This window comes from Nuphar pumila, chromosome 8 (genome assembly GCF_984573655.1).
Source record: "Nuphar pumila chromosome 8, dmNupPumi1.hap1.1, whole genome shotgun sequence".
Lineage (NCBI taxonomy): Eukaryota > Viridiplantae > Streptophyta > Magnoliopsida > Nymphaeales > Nymphaeaceae > Nuphar > Nuphar pumila.
In genome coordinates, this window is record NC_143256.1 from 111,497,216 (window position 1) to 111,521,940 (window position 24,725).

General features: G+C 37.2%; 1 protein-coding gene across 1 annotated transcript in view; it reads left to right on the forward strand.

Annotated features, from left to right (window-relative positions):
• The first annotated feature begins 1,876 nt into the window (after positions 1–1,876).
• The window catches only part of LOC149830226 (uncharacterized), a 109,682-nt gene continuing 86,833 nt past the window's right edge, over positions 1,877–24,725 (forward strand). The window contains exons 1-9 of the mRNA XM_090016393.1: positions 1,877–2,312; positions 2,717–3,122; positions 3,221–3,398; positions 3,530–3,669; positions 3,759–3,967; positions 4,068–4,393; positions 4,469–5,101; positions 5,209–5,309; positions 5,479–5,623. Of these exons, the coding sequence (XP_089872519.1) occupies positions 2,210–2,312; positions 2,717–3,122; positions 3,221–3,398; positions 3,530–3,669; positions 3,759–3,967; positions 4,068–4,393; positions 4,469–5,101; positions 5,209–5,309; positions 5,479–5,623 (2,241 nt within the window). The 5' untranslated portion in view covers positions 1,877–2,209. The remainder of the gene's footprint in view (positions 2,313–2,716; positions 3,123–3,220; positions 3,399–3,529; positions 3,670–3,758; positions 3,968–4,067; positions 4,394–4,468; positions 5,102–5,208; positions 5,310–5,478; positions 5,624–24,725) is intronic.

Consider the following 24,725-nt stretch of genomic DNA (forward strand, 5'->3'; position numbering starts at 1 on the left):
TACCACACATGGTGCGAATGAAAAATACAAAAATAACGTAAAATCTAACAAACGTTGGATGCGGTGGACGACGTTTTAACTTGAAACGCAAACTTTTAAGAGCAAATTTAGCATGTTTGATGGCGCGTCCTGTGCAATGCACACGACAAAAAATACAAAAATAACACAAAATAAAATATAACAAACATTATACGTGATGAACGCGCGGAACACCGTCCGCTTCGCCCATAATAATGTGAAAATTTTGCATCACCCCCTTGTTACAAAGGGAACAAGAACGAGGGGAAACAAAATTTAAAAGAAAAAATCGGCAAAAGTGATAGGCAACCTTCACTCTCTCCCGTGCAACGGCCAAAGGGGGCAGAGGGGAGGTCGACAACTCTCTCTCTCTCTCTCTCCCTTTTTTCTTTCCCTTCTTGGTTCCTCTCTCTCTATGTCTTTCTCCTTTCTTAGTTTTTTTTCTTTTTCTTGATTAAGGTTTCTGTCTTTGATTTTTGTTTATTAGGTTAGATCTTCTAGATAATTACAGGTTTTTTTTTCATTGATTAGGTTTTTTTCTTTGATTTTCATTGATTAAGGGTTTTTTCTTTGATTTTTATTGTTTATTTTTTTTTTCATTGGTTAGGGATTGTTTATTTCTATTTTCTTATGTCATCTAAATAATAAGGGGTTTTCTTTGATTTTTATTGATTAGGGTTTTTTTAATTTGATTTTCATTTATTCAGGTTGTTTTCCTTTGATCTTCTTCCATTAGGATTTGAATTAGGTTTTTTTATTTAATTTTATGGTTTATTTTATTTATGATTTAATTTTTTTGTAATTAAGTTTTTTTTTGGTTTATTTATGATTTATTTTTTTGCATTCAGGGTTTTATAATTTATTTATGTTTTTTTATTTGTATATAAAAACATGAATTCTTATTTTTTTCTTAAATTACGTAAAATTGAAACATTTTTTTTGTACTTGAATCTAGTTTGAGATCTATATTTGGAGCTACAATCCGTAAATTTTTGATAAACTTTCATAATTAGATCAAATATGACTGATTAAAGTATTTATACATAAAAAAAATATAAATTCTTATTTTTTTCAAATTATCCAAATTGTAAATATTTTTTAGTTTTTAGGTCCAATGCAATATTTATATCCAAAGTTAAAATCTATAATAAACATGTTAAAACACTTGTATGGTTAAGCCGATCGGTCATACTATCCAAATCGATGTAATCCCACACATTTTCCATGACCGTTTAAGTTGTCCACTAATCCTAGTCAAACAACGAACATTTGTAAGAGGGCATCATAGTATGGTCTAAACAAACAATGAAATTGTACAATTGTTACAGAACCAATGGTCTGTTCCGTCCTTTTTTGTCCATTTTCTTGAATTCTGAACAAGCGATCAAACGTAGCCTTAATTAACCACGGCCCTGTGAGTACAAGCGGAACCCACAGAAGGAGTTGACATTTTTAATGTCACCCAGCGTCATTAAATCCGCTCTCCAAACCTTCGCTTTCAGCTCGCTGTCCAATCCAACCGGCCCGCGACGGGCTCGACAGCGTCACGGACTCGAGAGTATTGAATTTCGAATCCCGTCAGCTGTTGCGTTGAACGAACGCGCCGTTGGTTGGGTGTGAGATTTTTTGTCAAGGGAATCATGCGGAGGGACAGTCCATTCCAGGAAATGAAAGAAAAATAATCCGGAGAGAGGGAGGGAGAGTGTGTGTGTGTGTGGGGGGGGGCTCTTTTGAAAAACCGCTGTATCGACGACGACGTTTGCTCTCCCCAATTGGTAACTAGAAGATGGTGGCCCACATCATGTCCCCACCGGCCCAACGCCACCTTCATCACCGCCACCACCACTGGGTGATGTGAGGACAGGTGAAGGAGCGAAAGCAAAAGCCCCACCGTGGTGGTAAAAAAAGAAGAAGAAGAAGGCGAGTCGTGAGGCAGGGAAGACATGCGGCGAATTTTAATCAAACCTACCAGTCTTCCCTTCCCTCCTCCAAGTTTCTTCTAGCATGCAGGCGACCCAAGTCTCCCGGGTTTGGGAATTCGCTTCCGAAGACGTGGGATTTCAGCTTCCTGATCGACATCTCAGAATGATGATGGAAATGTGGTTCCGCTTCGCATTGTAGCCGCTTCGATTGCGCCTTGCGGAGGTCGGGATTTTTTTTTGCTTTGTATTGACGGTAGGTCGGGTCGACCATGCCTCCCAGGAGACTTACCGCCAGTGACCTTGTCGAGGAAGCGAAGAAGAGGGTCGTCCTCTTGTTCATATGCGTGATCGGTCTGTCCTATCTCATGTCGCGTAAGTTCTTCAATTGCCCTTTCCGCGCTCTTCGTTTCCTGTCATCTGTTATGTTCTTTGATGCCAACAGTCAAGCGCTTTTCAAGACAGTCGAGTTCGTTATCAATCTGCTAATTCAGAGCCGCCCGGATTTCGGCCCGTTTCGAGCTCCCGATTCTAGTTTTCGGAGCGCTAGCAGCTGTGAATTTCGTTGAAATTCAGTTGCTCAACCCCCGCTGAAGAAGCCAAAGGAAAAAATTGCATTTTTCGGCTTTATTTAGAATTGGTTTCCTTTCTCTGTGTTGGGGATTGTGGCCGGGGCTATAGGAATGACAATCATCTCATTTTCAATTCCTGAATTGCGGAAGATTCCAAAACTTCACGGATGGGATTTGAAAAAGGTTGTAATTGTGTATTTGTAACAGTGACAAGCTCCTCCGTTTGGATCAACATCCCCGCTGCTGCGGCAGTGATCTTCCTCCTCCGGTACATCTCTCACGACCTCGAGATGCGGAGTAGACATAACGCAGGCAATGCGCGGTCGATCCCCTCCACCAATTACGCTTTTCTGAAGAAACCTGTAGAAGATACCAATCTCGCCGCCTCTTCTGAAGCTAGAAGCTGGAGAATCAAGGTCGACTCCCCGGTGGTTGAAGCCGCCATCGACAAATTCACAAGGCACATTGTGTCCGAGTGGGTCACTGATCTTTGGTACTCTCGTCTCACTCCCGACTGGGACGCTCCCGAGGAGCTCCTGAGTATCATGAATGATGTCATTGGAGAGATTTCGCTTCGTCTGCGGGATGTGAATCTCATTGATCTTCTCACCAGGTATTCAATGCTACGCCCTTCTCCATCTCTATCATGCTTTTTACTAGGAATGTGGCAAACTGCGAACTTAATTGGTTTGATGCACAAAATGAATTCAGGGACATTGTCAACCTTTTGTGTGAACACTTGGAACTATATCGTATGGGACAGACCAAGATTGAAAAGCACGAAATGGAGAAGCTAACTATGGATGAGCAGGATAGGCGGCTGAAGCTTGTTCTGGCAGCTGAAAACAAATTACACCCTGCTCTGTTTTCTCCTGAAGCAGAACACAAGGTCCTCAACTTATTTATGTAAAATTCATAAGACCTCATTAGATTATACCTCTTCATTATAAGAATATATTATCCGATTCCTCGGCTGTTTTCTTTATGCATTTGGTAGTTTCACAATTTTTTTCTCGTCAGGTTCTGCAGCACCTGATGGCCGGACTTATTTCTTTCACTTTCAAGCCCGAGGAATTAAAATGCAATTTCTTTCGGTATACAGCTAGAGAGCTCCTAGCTTGTGCAGTGATGCGACCAGTTCTGAACTTGGCTAACCCAAGGCAATTACTCTTTGTCGTCATTCCTTCTTCAGCTTGCTTTGCTTGTGTTGATTCTCTAACTCTGCTGAGACATTATGTCTGTCTATCAGGTTCATAAACGAGAGGATTGAAGCTTTTGTTCTGTCTAGAGCCAAGAAGTCTGAGAAAGAAGCGACTAAATCAGCCCAAGAAAGTCCCCAAGCCAGGCCAAATGCACCTTTGAGATCATCGGCTGATCATTTTTCTGGGTCCCAAGACCATTCTATTTCAGGTGTTGAGCTTGTGCAGTTCAATTCAAATAATCTTAAAATCAGTTCAGGTGAAGATTGAGACTATGCATAGAAGTGGTGTTACTTCACTCCTTTTGAAGAGATCTTAGCTTTCTGTCCTAAATTTGTTGTAAATCTCCTATGATGCAGGTGGCACAGGCACAAACACCGTTCATATGAATTCGAATGGTGTACGAAGTGATGCTTATTCATCCAGTTATAGAAACCCCATTCCACCTGATTCTCATATGGCAGATGGCAAAAAGATCCATATTCAACGGTCTAGAGGAGAGTGGGGTGAGATGTTGGATATGATGTATATGAGAAAGACCCAAGCGCTTGCACCAGAACATTTTGAAAATATGTGGACAAAAGGGAGGAATTATAAAAAGAAAGACAGTGTGAATCAGTCCTCTGTTCAATGTGCAGAAAAGCAAGTAGCTAGTAATTCTGATACCAGAATGCACTCTGAGAAGGTAAAATCTGAATCTGGTACACAGAATGGAAAGATTAAGAGTAGTACCATTGAGACAGTTCCTGCTGTTTTGCAGCAAGAAAAATCTGCGAGATTGGATTCTTCTGCCATTACTCATACTTCTGCAGTTGGTATCTCTCCAGTTAATTTATATCAAGAAAGTATGGAGGATGAACCCGTTCCTCGCTTGGAGGAGATCGAGTTGGGAAGTGATAGCTCTGGTTCAACTGAAGATGATGGAAGCAGCAGTGTCACAGGTCTGCATTCTCCTGGAACTAAAGTTTGGGACAGTAAAAACAATAGAAGGGATGATGTATCACACATACACCATCCTCTTGAGAGCTCTGAAGGTCACTTAATGAAAAAGGGTGGTAAGGGTCATATTCACTTTCACAAGCCAGTCAAAACCCTTTCATCAAAGAGAAAGTCTAGATTGAGTAGCTGCAAGCTTGAAACATGGCAAGAGGGAGAACGGACTTCTTTCTTGCTTGGAGATGGACAGGACATACTTAATGCATCTAAGGGAGATGTAAGGGCTGGGGAATTAAGTGATGACCTTGGAACTGGTAGTTGGGATAAGGATAATAGTGGGGCTGCTGCTTGTTCATCAGCCAATTCTGTTTCTGCTTCTATAGAATCTTATAATATGTCAACAAAATCCTCTGAACATTCTGAGCTGGTGAATCCGTTCTTGAGATTGAGATGTGAGGTATACCACAACATAAGGTTTGATAATTTGTATATTCAATCAAATCTTTTTATGTTTGTTTTGGTTTACCGATGAACGTGAAGTAGATATTGAGTTGGTTGCTACAGGTTTTGGGTGCCAATGTTGTCAAGAGTGGTTCAAGAACATTTGCCGTGTATTCAATATCAGTGACAGATGCTGATAACAATGTCTGGACGATCAAACGAAGGTGCAATATGAATTGCCTGTATTTGTTTATTTTTATGATTTTCAGATATCATCTTTTGTAAGATGCTTGCTCGGCTTTCAACATTTGAATGCCTTTATAGGGAAACATATCTCTAATGTTGGGTAGACTTGACTCTGGCCACCCTGATTTTGTGAGGATTTGGTATTAGGTTTCGTCATTTTGAGGAGCTACACCGAAGGCTGAAGGAATTCTCGGAATACAACCTCCATTTGCCACCCAAGCATTTCCTGTTATCTGGTTTAGAAATGCCTGTTGTTCAAGAGAGGTGTAAATTACTAGACAAATATCTTAAGGTGTGTCTTGTTTTGCTGTTTTATTACTATTTTCTTTCCAAAGCTTGGTATTTGGGTAATCTTTAAATTTCTTAACTCATTGTAACGGATATCTAACTCCATAATGATGTTCTTTACACATTGTCCCTCCTTTCCTGAAGATTAAGTGTCCATTTATGTAGCATTGATGCTTGCCAATTTATCAGCTGCATCCTAACATATGCTCTCTGCCCTATTTGTCTTCAGAGCTCGAGATGGTTACCCTCGTTTATCTTGTCTGGTATCATACCTACCTAATATCCTTTATGTATCAGCTAATAAGATAATTGTATTAGGTGGACCTGGTAATACTTTTCTTGTGTAATGCAATGTGGCTTTATGAGATAGGTCAACCAATTAAGAGGGTAATACAAATGGATCTTGATTTCATGTTTTTAGTTGAAAATTTTAAACAAATAAAATAATGTCTATGAATACATCTAGAATTATCCCTATTTCTTATAAATATGGTTATCATTTGCATGGCACGAACAAGGTTTGTGGACTTTTCATCAATACATCATCAATTTATCAGTTACTTTTCAGCAATACGTCATCAATTTATCAATTTTTTTTTTGAAGGAAAAATATTCAGATATAAAAGATACAACGTTAATATCCAATACAAAAGAAAGGTGATGAGTTGTCACCCAAATAAGATGCAGCTTACAGATCATTGCAGAAAACCAGGTACATCAATTCCCTTGAAGGAAAGACGTAGAAGCAGCTCACGCTTGACCGCTTCAATAAGTATGCAAATGCTGATTGGAGTCTCTGAGTGACGGCAGTTGTTTCGATTGAGCCACACATGTCGCCATAAGATTAACACGGAACACCATATGAACAAGAGCTTGGCATCAAATCAATACATGTGGGGTGTGTAATGAAGTGCCAAATGAAAAGAGCAACGTCTCCAAGCGAAAGCACGGAAGCACGCACATACACAAGATGCCACTAAAGGGCAAAATAAACCACAAAAGTGGTCAAGCACAAAAAGAAGATAAAAAATATATCTCACTTCATAGAATGCTTCAAGAGAAGCTTAGCAAATACATGGGGCTGAGCCCCTTATTTATACACAGCAAGGGACCCAAGGAGGGGCTCCCATAGAGTCGTTGGAGCTCCTCCAACGGTCATATTTATGACCGTTGGAGGGGTCCAACGACTCTATGTGGACCCCTCTCAAGTGAATAAAAACAAAAAAGAAAAAAGCAAAAAAAAAAGAAAAAATAATAAAGGAAAAAGAAAAGGAGAAAAGCATATCAAAGATATGCGTGTACAGGGTGAAATTACAGAAATACCCCTATCGGGTTTTACAAAATAAATATATATATATTTATATATATAGATAGACACATAGACATATATATATTATATATATGTGTATGTGTCGTAATCTATATATATATATATATATATAAATATACATCATATTTTAACAGGGTGAAATAATGACAGTTCGAAGGTCTCTTGGCATATTCCAATTAGTTGCAGCACATTTCCAAATCCTTGCGAAGCACTCCTTGGTGAGACAACATGACCAAAAAATATGGAAAGACGATTCTTCATGCATTCGGCAAAACGAATATTGGCTAGGCAAGCTGAAACCTCTTCTTTTGAGAACATCATCAGTGAGTAGCTTACATTAGTATGAAAATAAAAAGAAAAAAATATTGTTTTTAATAAACAATATTTTTTACATGTGAAAAGACAAAAACACCCCTATAGGGCATTTAACTATTATGAGACTTAAAATAATATATGAATATATGTATATATACATAAATTTATATATACACATGTACATATATTTTAATACCTCCCCTAAAACTTACGACGATGTAACCGAAAGTTTGTTAAGGAGAAAGATAAACCTAGAAGCAGGAAGAGCTTTGGTGAAAAAATCTGCCAGTTAGTACTTTGATATAACATACGACAACTCAATGGTCCCTCTTAGATATTCATCACGAACATAATGACAATCCGTTTCAATGTATTTGGTTCGCTCATGGAAGGTGTGGTTGCTTGTAATATAAATTACACTCTTATTATCGCAGCATATCTTCGAAGTTTTTGAGATTATTGTCCCCATGTCTCTGATGAGACTTCTTAGCCATACAAGCTCCATAATTGTCATAGCCATTGCTCGATATTCAGTTTATGTTGAAGACATAGATACTTTTTGCTGCTTCTTGCATCTCCACAAAATCAAAGAGTCACCTACAAATACACAAAACTTGTAAATCTATCATTGGGATTTTCTCCTCAATTAGCATCAGTATAAGCTTGTAAATCTAATAAAGAAGACGAGGATAAGAAAACTTCTTTTGTTATAGTATTCTTGATATATCTGACAATTCTTAATACAACACTCATATGCAAAGTGGTCAGAGTATGCTGAAAACTGGCTGACTGAGTGAACTGCATAAGCTATATCTGAAGTAAGTGAGAGACCCAACTAGTTGGCAATAATGTGTAGGATTTTCGAGCAAAGTCCCATTTTTCAGCCTTAATTTAGCATTAATCACTTTCGGGGTTTCTATCTTTTTATCATCTGAAATGCCAAACTCAGTGTAAATATCAACAAGTTTCATTTGAGAAAGAATGTACCATCTGAGAGAGTACACAACTTCAATACCTAAGAAATATTTTAAAAAGCCTAAATCTGACATATCAATTTTTTTTTAAATATTTTTAATATCACTAACTCCCTGCTTGTCACTTTTGATGATTATCATATCATCTACGTAAAGTAGAATAACAACTTTAGAACCTATACTTTTGACAAAACGCGTAGTGTCAGTATAGCAAGAATGAAAACCCAGATGAGTCATTACATCACTAAATTTATCATGTCAAGCCTTAGGGTCTTGTTTAAGACCATACATAGCTTTCTTAAGTTTAAGGATTTTACTTTTTTCAATACAGAATCTCGACGAAGGATTTATATAAATCTCTTCATTTAACTTACCATTTAAAAAAGCATTTTTAACATCTACTAATAGGGCAAAAGTATTTTCATAGTTAATTCCATATTCTTGAGAGTACCCTTTGGCCCACTAACCTAACTTTATATCTTTCTAAGGTCTCATCACTTTTGGTTTTAACCTTGAAATCCCATATACATCCTATAGATTTCTTTCCTAAGGGTAATAAAATTACTTCCCATGTTTTAGTTTTCTCAAGGGCATTTAGTTCTATATTCATTGTTTCAACCCTTTGTGGAAGTTTTTTTGGCTTAATTATAATGCAATGGTTTATGATAGAGATGTAAGGCTATTAAATATGCTCTATAATTTGGTGTCAATATGTCATAAGATACAAACCTACTTGGTGGGTTGGAGACACGATTGGATCTTTTAAGTGAGGTTTGTCCTGTAGAAGAGTTTTGTGAATATTTTTCTAAAGTACTAAATATTCCTTTTCTCACGTCGGGTATATATTTGTATGGGTTTATTAACAATATCATCATTTCTTGTTGGTGATTATGCTTTCTCATTTGAATGTCCATTATTATCACCATCTTCATTATCATTCAAAATATTATCACCGCTATCATTTTAACAGTCATCACAAGAAGTCAATTCTCCTTGTGGTAAGCGATCAAATAGAAAAGTATAATCTACTTCCTCTTTCTCCTTAGTTTTCTCAAGCCCATTTTTATTTTTAAAAAATGTTACATATTTTGAGACATATAGTTTGTTTTTTTAGAGTCAAAACATTTATATCATTTTTGGTTTTTTTTATAACCCATGAATATGCATTCAATGGCTTTTGGAGACCGTTTATCTCTTTAATGTAAGAGTACAAAACATTTACAACAAAAAACATGCAACCGCTTGAAATTGGGTGTTCTTTCAAATAATTTTTCATATGGAGATATATTTTTTAAGGATGATGAGAACATTCTATTTATCAAATAAGTTGATGTGTGACCTCGGCTCAAAAACTTTTAGGAATATCTTTAGAGATAAGTAGTGTCTTAGTGATTTTTATAATATGCATATGTTTTTTTTCGGCTAATCCATTTTGTTGAGGAGTTCTAGGGCATGACTTTTGATGACAAATCCCATTTTGTTTTAAATAACTGTAAAACACATTTGATAAGTATTCACCACTCGAGTCGGATTTAAGAATAGAAATGTTGCTTTAAAATTGATTTTTAACAATCATATGAAATTTTTCAAAGAGAATATATTGGATTTTAAGTTAACGAAGTAGATCCGCACATATCTAGTGAAATCATCAATAAATGTAACATAATATGAATACCCTCCCTTTGATATGACCAGAGAAGGTCCCCAAACATTCGAATGCACTAATTTAAATGTTCTTTTAGAAGCAAAAGATCTATTAGAAAATGGGATGAATTTCATCTTTTCAAATTAAATCTTTTTCATTATAAAATTATTTTTTAAATGAAAAAAGATGCATCTTTGAGTAGCTTAGATGTCAAGTCTTTTATGCCAAGTTTCAATATCCTTATCTTGAACATAATTATAAAAAGAATTTGGAGGAAGATTTAGATAGTTTATGAAGTAGAGATTTTCCCTCCTATGAGATTGCTCAATCTGCTTTTCGGATCGGAGATCCTGCACGGAGCAACCCTTAGATAAGAAGGAGATTTCATATCCATGATCGAAAATTTAAGAAACATAAAAGAGGTTTAAATTTAGTTGTGGAACAACCCCAACTTTTGGTACATAATTTTTTAAAAAAAAAATCTAATGTTTCAATACTTTTAACTTGCAAAGATGTTCCATTGGTAGTGGAAACATAGGTAGTTTTTGAGTTAGTGCATAAATTAGATAGGCCATTCTCATGAGGTGTCATATGAAAGGAGACCCCCGAATCAAAGATCCAAGAAGACATACTTGGAGGAAAAGATGCGGCTATCGCGACACTCGATGTAGATGGAGATTTGAGTAATTGTTGAGGTGCCTCCAATAGTTAAGCAAGTGAAAACAAAGTCTCTTCCTTTAATTGGTTTTTCCTTCTTGGGTGTGTATTCTTTAACAGAAGCCACCTTATTCTTGAGGGTGTCATTTAACTTGGGGTAATTGGATCTTATATATCTTGATTCATGGCAATGATGACAAATAGCCTTTTTTGTAAAACCCATGTAAATTAAAAAAAAAGTTTTTTGATTCGGGTCAGATCCGACCCGGACCTGCCAACCCGTTAGGATTAAAAACCACAGGGGCGAGGGTTTCTTTTAAACCCTCTCCCCCGCGCCGCTACTCTCTCGTTTCTACCCTCCGGTAAAAAGGGAAACCCTCAAGGGTTTCCTGATTGACGCTTCCCCCTTTTTAAATCATCCAAAGGGGAGGGAGGGCTCTCAACCTGCGCCCTCCCCTCTGCAACCCTCAACGGGCCAAACACTCGCCTCTCCCTCGCTTCCTCCTGTTTCGGCGTACCTCGACTATCGCCTACCGCCGCCCGCCGCCGGAGGCATCCTCACACGACAGCCGACCCTGCCCTCTTTCCAGGTACGTCTTCTCCTTCTTCTTCTTCTCCTTCTTATGGTTTCCGGAGGGTCGGCAGGAGGCCGACGACTTCCTGCCGTGCCCTCCCCCTCTCTGATTTCGTTCGTCGGGAGACCGATAGGGGGCTGGGGTCCCTGCCGCGCCTCTCCTCTCTCTCTGTCTTCTGTTCTTCGCCTTTGCCCCTCTTTTTCTGTGTTCGTCGGAAAGTCAGCAGGAGGCCGGCGGCCCCCTGCCGCACCTTCTCCCTCTTTTCTCTGTCTCCCTGGTTTCTCCTTCTCAACTCCTTATCGTTTTCCCTTTCGACCCGTGTTCGTCCACGGAGTAATCGACACCGGAAAAATCCCCTTCTCGCAACGGCAACAGTTTCAAAGCGTCGAATATGAGGTACTGGTTCCCCTCTTGAATTTGAGTGAGAAAAAGGGTGCAGATTCGCTTTCCATGGAATATTTTAGTGGAATTCTTAGTGAGAGGCATATTTGGGGGCTTGAGGGGCCGGGAACCCCAAATCGACATATTTGGGGATTTCGGATAGCCGATGTGGGGAGTTTCAGTTTGCTGAGCAGTAAGGGGTATACTGCGGGGACTATCGGAAACCCCAAATTGAAGATTTGGGGATTTCGACTGCCAGAGAGCTAAATAAATTTAATAAAAAATCTAATACGTTGGAGTTATTGCATTTGGGTGTTGGCTGTCAGACCAGCCGAACCCAGTTCGGCTGGCCTGACAGGCCGAGCTATGTGGGCAGCTAAGCCCAGCCGAGTAGTCAGCTGGGCATGTTTTTAAAAAAAAAAAAATTAAATATGTCTTGTAGCATGTGCTGTCTCTGTATAATTCCAGACTTTGGCAAATGGGAGGGTTTCAGCTATGTGCATGCTGGAACGAAATTTTCAAATGCCTATGACTAATTAAGTCTATATGATTCAATGTTCAAATGTAGTGTTGACTACCTGAATAATTTGTGAGCATGTGTGAAATCTGAAATCTGTGGATTTTATTGCATATGTATAATTGCTGAGTATCTACCTGCTTAGGGAACCCATGCATTAGCTGAAATTATGCATCTATATTGAGTATGAGTATGCATCGAATGAGTATACCTAAAAGAAAACATTTCATTGACAATTGAGTATTTACTTGATGTACCTATGCATTGATATGAATAGTTCTATTCAAAGGGAATTATGCATTGATCGGTGTATGCCCACTTAAGAAAAATTTTGCTTCGATATGAATACGCATCTTCAAGGTAAGTATGCAAATGACATGAGTAATGCATAATGAATGGAGTCATGCCATGGAACTGAATGTGTGCATTACGTGAAAGCGTGCACGTGTCACTATTATGTGAATTGAATATGAAAATGCTTTTAACTATTTTTGTTTCACGCGCATGGTTGAAATATGCAAGTATGAATGTGAATTTAGAAAGCATGTGAATTATGGCATGTTGTTATGGATTTTGCATAGGGTGCAACGATGATCGAAATGAATCATCGTGGGCTTGGTAGGTCCGAGCTGTGGTTTGCTCTTTCCTTAATCATTTCAAATGCATCGCAAAAATTACATTTTTATTGCATTGTATTGCACTGTTGTATGTGTCCACGGGCGGGAGTCCCGTGATGGTTCTTGCAGGGGTAGATGCGAGCTTTTGCCTTTGCTTTTGCATGCTGAATTGCAAAACTCAATAATTGGCTTTTAATAAAAAGATAATGAATAAGAACAGTGTAATATACGTTCTGGGATCTCTCATCTGAAGATTGAGAATCTTAGAGATTCGGTTTTTGGGGGACTACGAGGATACAAAAACTCTGTGTGCTTTACTTTGACCCCTGAACCTGATATTGAAGTTCTTTCTCCTGGTCACGGTTTTAGGGAGAGTCTGCCACTTTACTTGGTGGTGGTGTGTTCGACACAACTGTTGTTTTGGTATACCAAGAAAGTGACACTTGTGGGCGTGAAGGGTCCCTAGTGTCCCCGACATTAGATATTGAGGTCTAATGTTTCGAATGTGATTCGGTCGAGGGCTAAGTTTGAAACCCGTAATAAAATCCAAATTGTATGCGAAGTTACCCTGAAAATCTAACTTGACATCGTGGATTTTACCCATGTGGTGTATCCGTGGGTAACGATAAATAAAAAGAGGAGCTTAAATTGCATGTATCTAATAGGGCATGCATATGTAAAGAAAAACTTTAATGAAAGATAATAAAGTGTTCATGCATTGCACATAAATCATGCATAATCCTGTCATGCATTAGATCATGCATATTTTACTTGTTTCCTTAATTGTTACGTATTAGTGGATGTATGATGCTTAATCTCTAATGCATATTAAATATCCTGCTTACTTACATTGTGGTTCCTGTTATTGATTAATGTTCTTCATGCTTAATAGATGCTCTCTGTTGCATGAATGCTTAATTGAATTATGTAATTGTCATAATTGCATTCCTCTGAATTATTGCATAAAATCGTATCCGTGTTATTTATGCTCATTTATTTTATTAGAGGGATCTGTACGCAGAATTCTTGGGATTTCTGATCCCCTTTTTCTGTGGTTTTTTTGCAGCCGCAGGTTATCAGTGAAGCGACTGACTTCTAGGAGAGTTACGGGTGTCACACACTTGCTAGACAGAGCACAGATGGATAGCGTGGCTCAATCTTCTTTTGTTTCTTTTTCGTTTCATTTAGTTGTTATTGCACTCTGAATTTCATTTATGCATTTGTCTTGAGACTTATCACTTATTATTTCAACAAAGGTTTGGTATGGATGATAACTGTAAGTTTTATTGTGGTTGGTTATTTTATCCAATTGGGAGTGGAACTGTAAAGGCCCCAGGTTTTTGGGAAGGTTTCCGCAATTGATTTAAAAAAAAAATCCGCGCCACCACTATAGCTGTTATTTCCACTATAGTTATTTTGGATTTCAAAGTGTAGAGGCTTGTAAGAATTCACATGATTGGTGGGTTTAGAAATTACAACACTTCATTCCTCCCATAATCATACAAAGACGAGTTTCTTCTTGGCATATTTCGGCAGCCGTGTCTTCCAAAGGAAGGGATTTAGATCGATGGAGGAGATATCAACTTCTTCAAATTCGGGCCTAAGCCCATGTAAAAGTTGAAAAAAGTGTTCATTTTCGATTTGTTTCCTTCTTAGTTCAAAATATTCCCTAGCAACCTACTTGGGTTCAAGAAGAGATAACTCGTCTCACAGAGGACTAAAAGTATTAAAGTAGTCACAAACATTCATGTCCCCTTGTTTGATAATACACAATTTTTCTTGTGTAAAAAATTGCCTTGCAAAGTCTTTTTGGGTATACATACTCTTCATAAAGAATCATGCCTCGTTAGCTTTACATAATTTAGTAAAGTTAGTACATATTTTAAACTCAACATTATTCATAAAGCTTGCAAGAATTTGTACTTGTTTACTTTCCCATCTTCTATTTGGATTGATGATTTTTAATTGTTTTAATTTGAGATCTTCTTTCAAAGTTTTTTCTTGATTTCCTTCCAACTTGGTGAGTTTGAACTAAGGCTTCGGAATAGAGCCCATCACATATCCCCAAAGCTTATTGCCCTTGAGGTTATTTTCTATAGCGACGCCCACATCATGTAGTTGGAACAATTTAATTTGAACGAGAGATCAATTTTTTGTTCATTCTTTATTTTGACTTGATAGAAGAGGGAAAAGAGAATCTGGAAGAACACGGAAGAGCCCCTTCACCTTAAGTTACCGCAAGCACCACTAACACACGAACACTTTGAATGCTATCCCACAATCACGAATTTTTAATGGCCACTTTCTCAAAGGACCAAGAGCACTTATGGCTCTGATACCATGTAATGAATTATGTAGAATTATAAGAACAAAGTGCAAAAGCACATACAAGTTTAAGAGGGGACAATACAAGGGCATGAAGGCACAATACAAGCACAAAAATGCATAAGCACAAGTCCACTATGGGACAATCCAAAAGGCCAACAAAGGGCAACACAAGCAAGTAAAAAATATAATGTTTATTGAATATATTCTTGAGAAAAAGCATACAAAGAATAGGGGGAGAAGACCCCTGTTTATACAAAAAAACAAACAAGAGAGGAGAACCTTGGGAGCTCCCAAATAGAGCCATTGGGAGCTCCCAAAGACTCTATGGTCTAAAAAACTATAGATCCCCCAATGATCTCCCTAACTGCAATCTAATTTGTTAGAACAACTCGCTTTGGTTCTTGTATTTTTCCTTTCCATGGGGTTATGACATTTCTCAACCTTGATTGTCGTAAAAGGTTATGTCAGCTAGATGTGAAGCTTTTTCCAATTCTATTGTAGGAAAAGAAGAAAGGGCCTTCCTTTTGCTCATGTGGATACTACAACAAATGTTATTACATAAAAAATGATGTCAGAAACTACTCTTTGGCTTTACAATTAGGACTTTAGTGAATAATTTATGCAAAATCTAGATATTTCCAGTTTCCATCATTTGTGTGGCTTGGAAACGGATATTAATTGCTCTTGTATCAACTTTAGTTTTATGAAACCCATATTGCATTTGGAAGAAATTTGCTGTTTAAAACTTTTCATTAGTAGTTATGAAGGCACAAAGTTGTCCATTCCTGGAGCCTTCTCATGACAGAGGAAAATATGACCTTATTTTATCTTTCACGAACGATCTTGTCAAATTTTATTTTTCCACCAAAGAAAGAGTTGAAGGCGTGGACGTTTGTGTAATGAAAAGAGCGGAAGCACAAATGATGCAAAGAATTCTTCAAAGGAGGCATGCAAAGAGTCAAGAACACAAGCACGTAACGTGCGCAAATAACCCACTAAGGGGTAAAAGTGCCTAAAAGGCAAAGAAAATATTATTCAAGAAGAGAACAAGAAAGCTTCCAAAGCCAATACATTACAAGAGGGAGAACCCTCTTTTTATAGAGAAGGAATACTGAGAGAGGGGACCACATGGGGCTCCATTCTAGTCGTTGGGAGCCCCAACGACTAGATGGGTGGGGCCCCATGTGGTCCTTATTACATACAAAAATAAAAAAGAAAAAAAGAAAAGAAGAGGAAGAAAAAAAGAAATAAAAGAAAAACATAAAAATAAAAAAGTACAAAGAAATTACCAAAATATCCCTATCAGGTTTTTGGGTATACAATAAAGAGAATATATATATATATACATATATATATATATACATATTTTAACACGCCTCCTCAAACTTTACGGGGAGAAGATCGAAAGTTCGCCAAGAAGAAACATAAATCACGGAGTTGTAAGCGCTTTGGTGAAGAAGTCAGCCAACTGATATTCTGAAGTAACATATGGTAAGGTGATGGTTTCTCTGAGAAATTCATCTCGCAAATAGTGGCAGTCCATTTCAATATGCTTGGTGCGCTCGTGGAAGGTGTGGTTGCTTGCCATGTAAATCGCACTTTTGTTATCATAACACATCTTGGTAGAAGAGGAAATGAGAACGCCCATATCACAAAGAAGACTTCTGAGCCATACAATTTCCATAGTTGTCATCGTCATGGCTCAATATTCAGCTTCAGTAGATGATAGTGAAACTTTTTGCTGTTTCTTACATCTCCAAGAAATAAGTGATTCACCTAAAAAAATGCAAAAAACAGAAGTTGAGATTCGATCATTGGGATTTCCTCCCCATTCTGCATCAGTATAAGCAGTTAATTCAAGAGATGGAGATGAGGATAAGAAAAGCCCCTTGAAGATGGTGTTCTTGATGCAGTGCACAATTCTCATTACGGCCGCCATATAAACTGAAGTAGGTGCATGCTGAAACTAACTTGCAACACGAACCACATGAGCTATATTCGGACGGGTGATGGATAAGTAAGAGAGGGGTCCAATCAACTGCCGATATGGAGTAGGATCTTCAAGTAGAACACCATCCTCAAGTCTCAATTTTGCATTTATAACTTCAGGAGTTTCAACTTTCTTTTCATCTGAAACCCCCGACTTAGTAAAGATGTCTGCTGCTAATTTCATTTAAGATAGAATGTATCTCCGAGGGGAATACGCTACTTCAATACCTAAAAAATATCTCAAAAAATCCAAGTCAGACATCAAAAGTTTTCTTTAACATAGTCTTCACTTCATTTACTCCCTTTTTTGTCACTTCCAGTGATGATCATATCATCAACATACAGAAGTAAAATAACAATGGAGTCACTTGTTTTCTTAACAAAAAGAGCAGTATCGGTATAACACAAAATAAAACCCAAATTGATTAATACATTACTAAACTTGTCATACCAAGCTTTGGGAGCTTGCTTAAGGCCATATAATGCATTTTTTAATTTCAAAATTTTACCATTTAGATTCATGCCAAGAGGTGGTTCCATATAAACTTCTTCACCCAGATCTCCATTCAAAAAGGCATTCTTAACATCAAGTTGAAAAACAAACCATTTTTTAATAGAAGCTATTGCAATAAGGGCTCGAACACGTCAGAGGTAAATGTCTCATCATAATCCACCCCATATTCTTGAGTATATCCTTTAGCTATTAATCGATCCTTAAATCTTTCTAATGAACCATCACTTTTAGTTTTTACTTTAAAAACCCATTTACATCCAATGAATTTCTTACCTTTAGGGGGGATCAACGATTTCCCAAGTTTGTGCTTTATTAAGTGCATTAAGTTCAAGTTCCATTGCTCATTTCAATGGGCATATTGTTTGGCATCATTATAATGTGATGGTTCATGGAAAGAGTGAAGAACTAACAAACAAGCTCGAAAATTTGGAGAAAAGGTATCATAAGATACAAATCTATTTGGTATTTTAGAAAAACGATTTGACCTTCTTTGAGTGGATTCTTCTACCGATTCGTTTTGAGAGAATTTCTCAAGGGCACAAGGGAGATTATTTTCATTTCTTCTAGAATAAACTTGTGTTACATTTTCATTTAAGTTTTCATGTAGGTCATGTTGTTCATCATTTGGAGGTTCAATATGATCCTCGATAAGAGATTCAATTGATTCAACATGATCATCTATGCATTTTTCTTGAGGTAACAAGTCAAACAAGAAGGAATAGTCAATATTTTCATTTAGGTTATGCGAAAAATCATTTTCTTCTTCAAGAAAGGTTACATCTTTTGAGATATAAAGTTTGTTATTTAATAGGTCAAAACATCGGTAACCTTTTTGTTTTTCGCCATATCCTAAGAAAATACATTCAATTGCCGTTGAAGAAAGTTTATCGTTTTTGTGAGTTTGAACAAAACACTTACATCCAAAAATTCTTAGTCTTCTATAGTCGGGAGACATATTGTAAAGCTTTTCAAAAAAGAAAAATATTTTTCAAAGAGGATGAGGGTGTTCTATTAATTAGATATGTTGAAGTCAGAACGGCTTCGGCCCAAAAAGATTTTGGAATATTTTTGGAAACCAATAGAGTTCTTGTCTCTATTATGTGTCTATGCTTTCTTTCTGCAAGGCCAATTTGTTGTGGAGTGTTTGGACAAGAACGTTGATGACAAATTCTATTTTCTTTTAAATAGTTTTGAAAGTCATTAGACATGTATTCTCCTCTCGAATCCGATCTAAGAATGGATAGGGTTCCTAAGAATTGATTTTTGACCATTGCATGAAATTCTTTAAAAAAAGAGAAAACTTCAGATTTGCGATTTAGAAAGTAAATCCATGTAAATCGAGTAAAGTCATCAACAAAGACTACATAATAAGAAAAACCTCCTTTAGATACAACAGGGGAAGGACCCCATACATCAGAATGAATAAGTTCAAACAACCGTGTCGGAATATAATTTCTTTGAGAAAATGGAATAGCTTTAGATTTCCCAAAAATGCAATCTTTACAAGTCATATGTTTGTTTTTATAAGTATTGTCTAAAAAGGAAAAAGGGACTTCTTTAAAAAGCTCGGATGACCAAGTCTCTTATGCCAAACTTCAATACTTTTGGCATTTACAAAATTACAAAATGACTTGGATGGAAGAGTCAAAAAATTCATAAAATAAAGATCACCCCTCCTATGGCCTTGCTCAATCAGCTTTCCTGATTGGAGATCTTGCACGGTGCAATCCTTAGGTGAGAAAGAGACTTGGCAACCATGATCGGTAATTTAAGAAATTGAGAAAAGATTTAAGTTAACTTTTGGAACAATTCTTACTTTAGGGACAAAATTTTTTTGAAAGGATTTTAAATCAAGTGTTCCAATACTTTCAATTTTTAGAGATGTCCCATCGGCCATTGAAACATAAGAAGATATGGGTTCGAAAAAAATATTAGAAAGAGAGTTTTTATGAGATGTCATGTGAAAAGAAGCACCAGAGTTATCCACATACCTGGAGGTGATGATGAATAAGCTATGGCGGCTCCTGAAGTTGATGTTGATGAAGTCTTAAGAAGATGTTGGAGGACTTCAGAAATATGACTAAGAGTTTCTTTGATATCTCCTCCATTGACATTTTCTTCTTCTTTTTTTGGAGAATTTTCTCCAACCGCGGCCACCTTTTCTTTGAGTTTTGGACAAACCGGCTTAATATGCCCCGGTTCATTACAATAGTGACAAATCACTTCCTTTCTATACCCATTATTTTTTGAAAAGTGGGGAGTCTATATGCTTTAACATTTGTTCCCGGCCTAGTAACGACCAAAATTTCATCATTCTTAAGACTTATGCGAAGACGAGTTTTCGCTTGGCATACTTCGGCAAGCGCATCTTCAATAGGTAAGGCTTTACTTATATGAAGAAGAGATACCCTAACTTGTTCAAATTTCGGCCTAAGCCCACGAAGAAATTAAAAGAATTTTTTTTTTCAATTTGTTCTCTTCTTAACTCAATATCTTCCGGAGCCACCCACTTGGGCTCAAGAAGAGCGAGTTCATCCCAAAGAGGAGTTAAAGCACTAAAATAATCACGGACACTCATATCCGCTTGTCTAGTAGATCTAATTTTTTCTTGACAAAAAAATTGTCTAGCTAGATCCTTTTGGGTAATCATTCCTTAAGGAAGAACATGTTTCATTGGCTCTCATAAATTTCGCAATGTTGGCACAATTTTTAATATCAACATTGTTCATGAACCATGCCAATTTTGGCATGGTTACTTTCCCAATCTTCTACTTTGGATTGATGCTCATTTATGACCTTAATGCGGTCTTCCCCATCTAGGGCTTTCTCAATACCTCCTTCAATTTTGGTGAGCTTTAAAGAGGCTTCAAGAGTGGTGCCCATCACAAAACTCCACAATTTCTTACCTCTTAGATGATTTTTCATAGCCGATGCCCACATAAGATAGTTTGCGCCATTAAGTTTGAAGGAGAGCTCAACTCTTGATTCGTGCTCCATTGATGAGGAAAACAATATGAAGAGCTCTAAAAGATCTTCCAAGATTAATAAAAAACCAATGGCTCTGATACCATGTAATGAAAAGAACGGAAGCACAAATGATGCAAAAAATTCTTCAAATGGGGCAAGCAAAGAGCCAATAACACAAGCACGTAACATGCGCAAATAACCCACTAAGGGGTAAAAGTGCCTAAAAGGCAAAAAAAATATTATTCAAGAAGCGAACAAGAAGGCTTTCAAAGCCAATACATTACAACAGGGATAGCCCTCTTTTTATAGAGGGGGAATAGTGAGAGAGGGGACCACATGGGGCTCCCTTCTAGTCGTTGAGAGCCCCAACGGTCATATTAATAACCGTTGGGGCCCCAACGACTAGATGAGTGGGGCCCCATGTGGTCCTTATTACATACAAAAATAAAAAAAAAAGAACAGGAAGAAAAAAAGAAATAAAAGAAAAACATAAAAATAAAAAAGTACAGGAAAATTTCCAAAATACCTCTATCGGGTTTTTGGGTATACAATAAAGAGAATGTATATATATATATACATATATGTATATATATACTTATATATACATATTTTAACAGTTTGTCACCGTGATACGGCTAAAGAGGTTGTGTACCTGTGTCGCTGCTGGTTGGGTCCCGTATTGCGCCGGGTCGATCCAATGCAGACTCGACCTTTTTTCTTAAAACCCACCGACACAACTCCCTCCCTCTCTCTTTGCTCTTCTAAAACCCCCAAACCCCAAACCATCAACTCTCTCTTCTCTCTCCCGATCTTGCTCTTTCCCCTTCTCCTTCCCTCCCTCTCTCTCTCTCTCGTCTTTCTCCCCTCTCTCAACTTCCCTCCTCTCTCTCTCCTTGGTCTCGCTCTCGCATTCCCCCTTTCTCTCTGGTTTTTGAGAGAGAGAGAGAGAAGAAGAAGAAGAAGAAGAAGAAGAAGAAGAAGAAGAAGAAGAAGAAGATAGTGAGAGAGGAAGAAGGAGAAGAAGCCGAAGAAGAAATGGAGGAGGAGGGAGAAAGTGGTAGAGAGAGAGAGGAAGAGGAGGAGGAGCTGTACCTTTTTTCTTTCCTCTTTTTCTTCCATTCTTTGTGTGCTAGAGCGAGAAACAGGGAGAGAGAGAAAGATGGGTTCCTTTTTCTCTCTCTCTTTATATCTATATATATAGATATATATACAAGATGGATTGGGTCCAACCCAATCCAAAATCCAAACTATATATATAACCGTGTCCTTGTACTTGCAATTTTTGAAATCGCCGTGTTGTACCCTACATGCTTGCACCCATACCCGTACCCATGTGACATAGAATATGACTAATAGAAGTCCATGCATTAGGAAGACCTCTATTAGGTGTCCTCCTTGTGGGGTCCTATTTGTGTTTGAGGCATGACGTTTGTCGTTGATCTTGAAGGTAATATGGTCCAGACCAGTGTTATTAAAAACGTGCCTCAAAGTGCAAAAAGCGCGTCTCGCCTCAAGGCGAGGGGTTTTATGCCTTGAGGCGCAAGGATAAGGCGTAAAAGCCCTGAGGCATGCGCCTCATAGGCCTTGAGGCGCGCGCCTCAAGATGAGGCGCATATGCCTCATTGCTTTTGGTCAAATAAGGGTCAAAACCCTTATTTGACCAAAATTTAGGGCTTAAACCCTTTTATTTTGTTGGTAGATCTCTCACACAGCCTTTCTCTCTCTCTCGTCTCTCGCTCAACTTCTCTCTCTCGTCTCTCACGCAACCTCTCTCTCTCGTCTCTCACGCAGCCTCTCTCTCATCTTTCACCGAAAACTGGTATTGTCTCTCTCTCATCTCTCTTTTTTTTTTCACACACAGTCTTAGCGTAAGTTGATGATTTCAGAAACTTTGGAGAGAAGTTTTTTTTTACAATTTTCAATGTTTAGAGTCTGCGTGTGAAAAAAAAACATGTGAACTTTTCTAAGACTACATTCATATGATAACATGTGAACTTCTCTCATTTTTTTTTTGCTTAGCAATTTTGTTCTGAATCTGGTGCTCTGTAAATTTACCCTGCTTTTCCTTAAATATGAAATGCTGCAACTAAAGCTTAAAGTTTCTAACGTTACACACTTGCAATTTAGTCAATATCACAAGAAAAATATGTATTAGATTGGTCATAGCCTGCTCCATTCAAGAAAGTCAGATTATGTGAACTCTATTGTGCGTGCTTGTGCACTTAAGTCTCAAGCTACCCTTATCACTCATTCTTTTGCCTTTCTATTCCTCCAAATTTTGAACTTTTTCTGTTGGCAATGCAAAATGAGAACTTGTCATTTGTTTGCCTTCATGCGGCTTAAGCAGTAAAAATGAGTCAGTTGATTGATGAAATACAAATTAGTATGCACTATTGAATATTTACTTTGCAGATTATTACAATTTATGTAGTATGGATTTAATGATTGATGAATATTATTGTGTTGTATGACTGACTATTTGTTCGTTTATTCTTTCTGAAACCATTATCACAGTTTAAACCTTTTTTTTTGGGGTTACTTTCAGTCATAGTCATGTCTTGGTTGTAGGTAAAATCTTTGTTCTTGGGATATTATAAGCTTTTAGATAATTCTTGGCAAAAATCTCTGTACTAAAAAATACACTATAACAATAATAGTAAAATAAGTAGGTTTCAGTCATTTTCTTTTCAATAATGTAAAGAGAACACGGAAAATCTCTTAAAAATAAAAATAGAAACTAAGAGTACTTGTATTTAAGATATAGAAAGCATAAGCAAGGAAAAGTTTTGTAAATATAGTGATAAATATCAGGGTATTTTAGAAATGTTTTCAACTTCTAAAAGTTTTAAGCTTTTAGAAGTGATAATTTTTTTATTTATTTATAATTTTAGATATTTTTTATAGTTTTTTTAAGTTTAAAAAAAAAATTTGAGACTTACGCTTTACGCCTCGAGGCTTACGCGTCGCCTCAGATTTTGGTGGAGCGCCTCACTACGCCTCAACGCTTTTCACAACACTGGTCCAGACTTATCTCACCTTCTGCATCCTGTGTGGCATCTTTCACTACAAGTGATGTGTAGCTGGCTAAATTGGTTTTCCTATTTAAGGCTGGTGAGTTCATGAAAACCACATTCCTAACCACCTTTGTTGAAAACTATGGGGTTAACTAATATAACTGTTTATGAGATCAGCACCTCACTTGTGTATCTTGTGTGGGCCTATCATCTTGATCCTCTGCTTTGAAGCTAACTACAAAGATTGGATATACATATGCAGAATTTAGCCCACCAACCAAAAAGAAACAGAACAAAATGTTTAATCATGTATACTTGATAAAGATTTATACTCTTATAAAATCAACTAACAGGATTGTTGCTTTTGTAGTGGCAGATATTCTTCATACATTGTTTTGGACCCTCGTGCTCTCTGAAAAGAAAGGAAACATTTTGTCTTAATTCGTGATTCTGGTCTTAGATAAATTGACAGCTCCATTTCATCCTGAAAATGGTAGACCTCTGAAATTGCAGTTATTGTTGATTCTGATCCTTTGGTGACAAGAATTGCTGGTATTAAATTCTACAACTTGTAGCCCGGCGCATGGTTGCAGTTACGCTCATTATTTGTGGGTATCCGAACCAAAACCTTCAGTATATTCATCCAGACGATTCTTTCTTCTCCCTGTTCCAAACTGTTAGTCTAGGTGAGGCATGGAAACTGCTACTGAAATGTGAATTTCAAAGTGAATAAAACATAAGAAATAATATCTACAATAAATAATATCATAAAATTCAAGATAAAACACTAAAGTCCATATTAAATGCTTATTTAATAACATGAAAAAGTGAAACAAAACAATCTATCACATAGTGACTTGCAACGTGGAAGTAAACAGAATTTGAACAACTAACAGGATATATTTTTTTAACCTCTAGGCTCTGTTACAATTATATTGAGGGCATTTTTCCTTTTACATAGGGTGCCATGCACTTTTGAAACTATGAATAAGATCTTGGCCATCATGTAAAGTTATTTACCTTATAGATAATTGAGAAGTAATCTAGTAAGGTATGCATGGTCTTGGGTTGAGGCTGAAATAAGATGGAAACCTGTGCCATAAGTTATTGACTAGCACCTATTAAAAATTTTGAATGGAAAAATTAATATGGTCTTAAAATAGGACCTAATACTAAATTTTACTTTCTATTTGATCAGGGTCACACTTTGATGCTTTTTGTTCACTCCTATTTTTTACTTTAGGAAGATAAAGGAACAAGAAAGGAAGGAAAACGGTGCTGAT